The sequence below is a fragment of the Stomoxys calcitrans genome, chromosome 2, assembly GCF_963082655.1.
Source record: "Stomoxys calcitrans chromosome 2, idStoCalc2.1, whole genome shotgun sequence".
NCBI lineage: Eukaryota > Metazoa > Arthropoda > Insecta > Diptera > Muscidae > Stomoxys > Stomoxys calcitrans.
In genome coordinates this window covers 239,128,583-239,136,581 of record NC_081553.1, presented here as the reverse complement: position 1 = coordinate 239,136,581, position 7,999 = coordinate 239,128,583, and the positions used below count along the sequence as shown (strand labels likewise).

Genomic DNA, 7,999 nt, shown 5'->3' with positions numbered 1-7,999 from the left:
TTTTTAAATAGTTTTCCTGCCAAATCCCTCATTTCTACTCTGGCACTACCTCTTTATTGGCAAATTCGGATGGTCACGCTAACGATGACTAAGATAAAGAGAAATAAAAAATGTATATATTTAGTGCAAATCGTTTTCAATTTAGCTGGTTTTTGTTCTATATTTTGTACACATATGCTCTCACTCATATACGTATTATTGGGAAAGAGGTGCCTTTAAGCAGCATTAAAACAAGTCAACCACTTAATTGGATCTAGAATATCTTAAAAACATGAAGGTTTTTATTATTTCTGATACTTTTAGATCCATGTTTTCTTACCTATTTATTTTCAACTCGTATTGTAGTAAATACCTGGTCATCAAAGTTGGTTTGTTTATATTGTTTTAAATATTTTCTGTTGCTGTTCTTTTTATGAGGAGTAAATTTGGATAACGGCAAAATGTTCGTTTAAATTAGATCAGCGATGTTAGCGGGCATCTCCTCAATAGTTCTTTGACAAAATTGTTCAGAACCTTTAAGAATTCTACGATCGTCGTCTGTAATGAAGTTGATGGCTACACCTTTACGGCCAAAACGACCGCCACGACCGATTCTATAATAAATTTAAACAGTCAAAAGTTGTCAGTTATTGTGATTATATTTTGTATTTACCTGTGAATGTATTTTTCTCTATTTGACGGCAAATCATAGTTAATAACCAATGATACTTGCTGGACATCAATTCCACGAGCCAATAAATCGGTTGTAATCAATATACGAGACGAGCCAGAACGAATTTGTTTCATAATCAATTGACGATCTCGTTGTTTCATATCATCATGCATTGCCGAAACAGTACAATTATGGGCTTTCATCTCTTCAATTAGTTGATCGACCTATATGCTGGGATGACATATTTATAAAAAAAAGTAATTTAATAGCATATAATCGTTCCCTTAGAATATGAATTTTTGTGCAAACTTGGTTCATAAAGGGCATAAAATTCTCCTATGTTGGTAAGAAACAAAAAATTTGGATGGCTCTAAACCACGCATATTTTCTTCTTAGATTTCTTACCTATAATCTTCTATAACGTAAACGTTAACAAAGATTTCAAATAACTTACCATGCGTCTGGTGTTGCAGAAAATCAATTGGAAGTGTGTCGTACAAATCACACAGTGCGACAGGTTTCCAATTTTCTTGCTTGACGTTATATAAAATTGTTTAATACTTTCAAGGATAAGTTCTTCCTTTAAGACTGTACTTGTTTTCTATTGCGCTTGTGAATCAAGTCGTCTTTAAAAGCCCTGCTCAAATTCAGTTATGTGCTCTGCAAGCTACTGTTGCTGTTGTAGACACATTTGCAATTCTCGTCAAGTCTTATAGGGCAGCATACTCGTTCCGGTCTATATGACCGATTGCCGCGGGAATATGATGGCGATTAATTATTTAAAGGCACCAAAACTCGCCTTGTGGTATCGAGCATCATAGGTACTCAGTTTTTAAGCAAGAGCTGGTGCCACCCGGGCTCTCACTGAGACACTCCACTAGATACTTTTGATTGTCCGCGACCTCAGTGCAGAAGTTCGGTAAGTTCGGTAAAATTATTGTTGATGTAGCAGTGTCTTGTACACTGAAGCGTCAGCCCTTGCCGATGGAGGACTTCATCGGGTCAATCCGGTACGTACAACCGGCTGCCATGGGATTGTCGGCAAAATTGTGTTTCTTTGTTGCTTTTGGCATTGTTGGATAAATAGCATTTGAATAAGGGAAGTAAGATTTTACTTATTTTCTATTGCGCTTGTGAATCAAGCGCCCAGCTCTAGTTGGGTTGGTATATAAAGCACCATTCTTCATTTGACAAATTCTGCTGATAAAAATTCTGGCGAATTAGAAATCGCATTATAGATGGTCGGTTTTTTAAGCAACATCACACATTTTGCCTTACTTTTGAAAGTTCTTGCTGTGCTTTTAAGCAACATCACACATTTTGCCTTACTTTTGTCTTCGCACTGGTAGGATCTTTGTCTACTGATGGAGGTGGTTGTAATCAATATACGAGACGTGTCAGAACGAAATTGTTTCATAATCAATTCACGATCTCGTTGTTTTATATCACCATACATTGCTGAAACAGTAAAATTGTGGACTGTCATCTCTTCAGTTAATTGATCGACCTATATGCTGAGATGGCATATTTATAAAAAAAACAGTAATTTAAATAGGATATAATCGCTCACTAAGAACATGCATTTTTATGCTATTTGGTTCACAAAGGACATAAAATTCTCCTATGTTGGTAAGAAGCAGAAAATTTGGATGGCTCTTAACCACGCATATTTTCTTCTTAGGTATATAATTCAAAGTAAATAACTATAATGTAAAAGTAAACAAAAATCTATTATATACTATTGGATGGCTCTTAACAACGCATATTTTCTTCTTAGGTATATAACTCAAAGTAAATAACTATAACGTAAAAGTAAATAAAAATCTATTATAACTTACCTTGTGTCTGGTGGGTAATTGAAAGTTGAAATTGAAAGAAAGAAATCACACATTGTGACAAATTTCCAATTTTCTTGCTTGACGTTGACATAAAATTGTTTAATACCTACAAGGGTACGTCCATCCTTGGTTCATCCTGGTGCCACCCGGCCTTTCACTGAGACTCTCCACTCGATACTTCTGATTGTCCGCGTTTGCAGGCTGATCTCAGTGCAGAGAAGAAATATGTTCGGTAAAATTTTCGTTGTTGTATCAGTGTGTTGTACACTTAAGCGTCAGCCCATGCCGATGAAGGACTTCATCGGGTTAATTCGGTACGTACAACCGGCTGCCATGGGATTGATTCACATAGGGTATCTAACTCACAAGTTTCTACAACGTAAAAGTAAACAAAAATCTAAAATAACTTGCCATGCGTCTGGTGTTGCACAAAATCAGCGGTTGGGTAATTGAACGTGTGTCGTACAAATCACACAATGTGCAAAGTTTCGAATTTCGAAACATAAAATTGTTTAATACCTACAAGGGTATGTTCATCCTTGGTTCATCCTGGTGCCACCCGGCCTCTAACTGAGACTCTCCTCTCGATACTTCTGATTGTCCGCGATTGCAGGCTGATCTCAGTGCAGAGAAGAAATAAGTTCTGTAAAATTTTCGTTGTTGTATCCGTGTGTTGTACACTAAAGCGTCAGCCCATGCCGATGAAGGACTTTATCGGGTTAATTCGGTACGTACAACCGGCTGCCATGGGATTGATTCCCATAGGGCAAAAAATTCTCCTATGTTGGTAAGAAACAGAAAATGTGGATATCTCTTAACCACGCATATTTTCTTCTTAGGTATCTAACTCACAAGTTTCTACAACGTAAAAGTAAGCAAAAATCTAAAATTACTTACCATGCGTCTGGTGTTGCAGAAAATCAGCGATTGGGTAATTGAACGTGTGTCGTACAAATTACACAATGTGCAAAGTTTCGAATTTTCTTGCTTGACGTTGATATAAAATTGTTTAATACTTTCAAGGGTAAGTTCGTCCTTCTAAGACTATACTTGTTTTCTATTGCGCTTGTGAATCAAGTCGTCTTTAACAGCCCTGTTCAAATTCAGATGTGTGCTCTGCAATCTACTGTTGTTGTTGTTATAGCAGTTTCTTGTGTTCTATCTTTCGTCTGCTTGGTTCTGTTGAGTGTCAAGATCCACGGTCTCTGCGACTAAGATGGGGTGCGTCCAGAGGGATCTAGGTTTGACTGAGTAGTTTAACTTGTGACGTGTATCGTGTTGTCCCTCGTCTTAATCGGGACATACATCTTGCACGTCGGTATCAATTTTTGCTCTCTGGGAGTTGAGGCGGCTGTATCTGCCGGAACGTAATTGAGCTAGAACTACTCTGGTTTTTTGCCGGGGAGGTCAATTTCTTCGGGTGCAATGGGAGGCGGTCGTTCTCCAAGGACTACATTCACCCGGTAGCTGTTTACCGCATCTGCTACCGTGTCCGCATTAATGTTGTCTAGACCTGCTTGATATGCCGCTCGATCTAGAGGTTCTCTCTTGTAGCGTTGAACCTCACGCTCTAGATAATGTAGATCTATCTTAAGGCTTCTGGGCGGTGAGTATCTATCCATAAGATGATGGTTTGGATAGTCTCTTCGATAACAGCCCAAAAGGTATTGCTCAGACAGCATGTAGTTATGTCTTCGCACTGGTAGGATCTTTGTCTACTGATGGAGGTGGTTCACAGAGAACTAAGGAGACAGCCCGTCGCAGTTCGGAGGGCGGCATTCTGACAGATCTGAATATTATTCCACTGCGTGTCACAGAGCTGACGAGACCACACTGGCGCTGCATAATTTACCACAGATCGGCCAACTGCTTTTTACGTGGTTAACAAGGTTTTTTTGTCCGCATCCTAAATGCTGCTGTCAAGTGACTTGAGGACATTGTTTCTTTGCGCTATCGAGAGATGACTTATGCATTTTTATGAACCGAGTCTGATGGTATTGATCTGGACATTGTTTACCTTCAGCAAGACGGCATTATGTGGCACACAAGCAACGACACCATTGCTTTTTTACGGGAAAAGTTTCCGGGCCGTGTTATCTCAGGAAGAGATGATCACAATTGACCACCAGATCTTGTGATTTAACACGTTGCGACTTTTTCCTTTTGGGGAAAACAGCCCAGGGTCAACACCACAAAGATAGGATTAGTGAGGCTCTCGAGGACATAGGTCAGCCATTTTGCGATTTGGTTATGGCAAATGGCATGGAAGGTATGGTCCGGTAAGCGTGGTAGTGGTGCCCATTTTACTGAATTTCTTCTTCATTATGAAATGCGTACCTTTCTCGTTGTTATGAAATAAACATCCGATCAATTATCCCAAAAATTCCATTTGTCTTTGAATATCAAAATAACATATCTTATTGGAAAATCCTTTATTAATTGACGACAATTAAATAGTACTTCAAGCTCATTTCCGACATGGACCCACAATACCTTGATAAAAACGATTTTTTTTTGGATATTTAGCAAAAAATAAACCATTCTAAAATCCGGTAACGAGTACTTTTACTACTACTACTACTGAATTTTCCATGAACATTTCATTTATGGACAGGGGATACTTCTAAAATCCGTTAACGAGTACCTTTGCAATCTATAAAACAAATAGTCAGTTTTGTCGAGGAAATTTGTATTTCCTATTTTTTTCTTTTTCCTACAAACTGAGAATTGCAGCATGTAAATAAGCGAAATTTTTCATTTATTATATTTATGTAATATTGTGTATTTTGCTATAACTGGCTTTTCTTAAGTCTCCTCTTCTTTAAACAAAAAAAAAAAAAAAAAAGAAATCCATCAAATGTTTCAGCACTAACCTTAAACTTAAATTTACTATGTTAATACACTTAATTTTATAACAAATTATAACTACAAACTAGTATCCAAAATGTGTTCAAGAACAAAATTTACAAAAGTCGTTTAAATCAAAAATGTTCAGCCGATACTAAATAAGATAGTAAAAATGTAATGAAAGCTTGAAGCAACTCCAAGATGTCTTTATCAAGTAGGATAATTTATGTAAATGTTATTTTATTTGTTTAGTTTCTTATCAAACAATAAATCATTTAACAAAAAACATAATACTAAATAAAACATTCTTCACCTATTTTAATCCTGGAATCAATAAAATGTTAATACAAGCATTGTTCTATGGAGGTCTTTCTAATCAAAGAAAATTTTACGACGGCAATATTGAAATTATAATACCATTATTGTGCTTTTATTGCAAAAAAAACAGTATACTCATTATTTCAGTACGCCGTAGGTAGTACTATGATTACAGGATCTGTAAGATTTTTGAGACATTCTTGAATAAAATAGCTTTGCTGAATAATTTAAATTATATACAATATGTCGGCTCACAAATAAGTATTACAAAACAATAAAAAAAATCTATTTTTATTATATGTATGCCTCTGACCTACGCCAATTGCAAATTAGATTCTCTATCCCACGACGTACGAATAGTTCTTTTTAGTCTGAGTATAAATTTGTTACTATCCAGTCCATAATCAATGCTTATATTCAAGTTTTAACATATTTCCAGCCTGTTATTTAAAGTTGCTTTTTAAATCATTAAATTTGCTCTTAATAGGAGATTAGCTACAATATTTAACATATGAATTTTTTTTCTGATTAATAAATAATTTGTGTTCCCAATAATGCTTTACTAAGTTATTGGTGAAATAAAGAGCATGATATCAGGACTCTAAAAAGTAAATGATTTATTATTTTTTGCAGACTCTTTTTTTTTTGTTTTGTGTGTAATCTAGATCTAATTGTTAAGCCAATTTCATGAGGCGTACATTCGATTAATATCATGCTGATATTTGTCTTGAATGTCTTTGCGTTTGAGCTTGAATGCAGCAGTAACAAGCCCCATGTCGGGCGACCAAACTTCTTTACACAATGTTATAGCGGCGGGTACTTCATACTTTTGTAGTTTGCCTATTAAAAAACAACGCACATTAGACATTGAAAATTAATTACCTTGTGCGTTTGCTTACATTTTCTAGCATGCTCCGCTATTTCCTTAATCACCGCTTTTTCAATCACAGGATTGGAGCAGAGTTCTTCAAATGACTTCCCTTCCAACCCGTGGCGAATAGACAATTCTTCCAAATGCTTTTGATTTGGTACAACTAGAGCTACAGTAAATTGCTTGGTTGGGTCGCCGTACACACATATATTTTCCACCAATGGACATGTTTTCAATTCCGATTCTACTTTGCCCAATGAAACATACTCGCCTGCTTGTAATTTCACCAAGTCCTTCTTACGATCTAAAAATAAAGAATTAAATAAGTAAAATTTTCCATGTCAAAAATAAATCTCCAGAGAAATTTACCTATTATTTTAAGTATGCCGTCAGGATGCATTTCTCCAACATCTCCAGTTTTGAACCAGCGCTTACCATCCTCGTCAAAGAAATCATCAGCGGTTTTATTTGGTAGCTTATAATATCCCATTGAAACGCATTCGCCACCAACAAGAACTTCACCCTAGTTGAGAATAAAATCGATATGGAACCCAGTTCAATGAATCATAAACCAGCTTAAGCTTACTTGCGGATAAGGTTAGGGCTACGGTTTAAGTGAAGAAAAATAAAGAAAAACTTTTCCGCAGGGTACTACAGAATTTTTCGACAAAACAATTTATCCGAATGTAGGTTTAATAGTTAAATATAAATGACACTGTCTCAAAAACAAATATTAATATAATTATTTCTTCTGGAAAACTTGATTTTTTTTGGTTTCCCTGCCACATACAATAATGCACATTTTTAATTTCTCACTACAACAAAACGTATGTAGGTTTTTAGGATTAGGTTTCATGGGTAGCCGAACTTGACAAGTGGGCTCACTCGGAGGCCAATCTGACCTATTGGCGGCACATCAGTAGGAAAAGAAGTGTAAATGAGAAGGTAACGGAAAAGTGTGAAATATAAGAAACATAAGAAAAAATAGATAAAGAGAGCGTACTCGGTAAGAGCCAGCAAGTGATCACCTTGCTTCCATGTACATAAACGCGTATTTGAGACACCGTTACCGTTTGACACTTTTTTTTCGACGACTGCCAACTGTGCGACACTTTTTTATTGAACACTATTCGCCATACTTTATAGGGTTTTGGCCAATTTTTCTACTCGACAAGAGCCTGCAAGAGGTCTCCTTGCTTCTTTATACATAAACGCGTATTTGGGACACCGTTACCGTTTGACATTTTTTTCGACGACTGCCAATTGTGCGACACTTTTTATTGAACACTATTCGCCATACTTTATAGGGTTTTGACTCATTTTTCCACTCTTGTATGCTACTTTGCTAAAATTCTTCTTTTATGATGTTTTTACACCTATATAACAGCGCCGAATATGTTAGCACGGTTGCCTATGATAATGAACGCCTTTGTTCGAGTTCGAGCGAGGGCATCAAAAATATTATCAGTGGGT

The 7,999-nt window shown here is 36.4% G+C and overlaps 2 protein-coding genes and 1 long non-coding RNA gene across 4 annotated transcripts; all 3 read right to left on the bottom strand.

The window, feature by feature from the left end:
- Positions 1 to 448: 448 nt before the first annotated feature.
- LOC131994855 (eukaryotic initiation factor 4A-like) lies at positions 449 to 1,204 on the bottom strand. Its single transcript, XM_059361812.1, has 3 exons — positions 1,107 to 1,204; positions 653 to 883; positions 449 to 593 (listed from the first exon to the last, which is right to left on the bottom strand). Exons 2-3 carry the CDS (start codon positions 853 to 855, stop codon positions 449 to 451), a joined length of 348 nt encoding a protein of 115 aa, XP_059217795.1. The 5' UTR covers positions 856 to 883; positions 1,107 to 1,204.
- A 50-nt stretch (positions 1,205 to 1,254) lies between these two features.
- On the bottom strand, positions 1,255 to 4,868 carry LOC131995373 (uncharacterized). Of its 2 annotated transcripts, none has more exons than XR_009397431.1 (5): positions 3,388 to 4,868; positions 3,014 to 3,269; positions 2,491 to 2,862; positions 1,931 to 2,166; positions 1,255 to 1,864 (listed from the first exon to the last, which is right to left on the bottom strand). It is a non-coding gene; the product is annotated as an uncharacterized LOC131995373 (long non-coding RNA). The 2 variants fall into 2 exon arrangements; XR_009397432.1 differs by having other exon boundaries at positions 1,931 to 2,110.
- Positions 4,869 to 6,248: 1,380 nt separating this feature from the next.
- LOC131994854 (long-chain-fatty-acid--CoA ligase 4-like) lies at positions 6,249 to 7,328 on the bottom strand. The gene is made up of 4 exons (XM_059361811.1): positions 7,317 to 7,328; positions 6,896 to 7,049; positions 6,555 to 6,830; positions 6,249 to 6,495 (listed from the first exon to the last, which is right to left on the bottom strand). The coding sequence occupies exons 1-4, from the start codon at positions 7,326 to 7,328 to the stop codon at positions 6,341 to 6,343; spliced, it is 597 nt and encodes a 198-aa protein (XP_059217794.1). The 3' UTR covers positions 6,249 to 6,340.
- Positions 7,329 to 7,999: the final 671 nt, after the last annotated feature.

Bases quoted from the DNA above. Each gene is read 5' to 3' on its own strand.
- LOC131994855 (XM_059361812.1), bottom strand. From the start codon at position 855: ATGAAAGCCCATAATTGTACTGTTTCGGCAATGCATGATGATATGAAA. The intron at 594-652 runs GTAAATACAAAA...AATTTATTATAG, and splicing joins AGAGAAAAATACATTCACAG to AATCGGTCGTGGCGGTCGTT.
- LOC131994854 (XM_059361811.1), bottom strand. The intron at 6,831-6,895 runs GTAAATTTCTCT...CTTTATTTTTAG, and splicing joins CGGCATACTTAAAATAATAG to ATCGTAAGAAGGACTTGGTG. The intron at 6,496-6,554 runs GTAAGCAAACGC...GTTTTTTAATAG, and splicing joins AGCGGAGCATGCTAGAAAAT to GCAAACTACAAAAGTATGAA.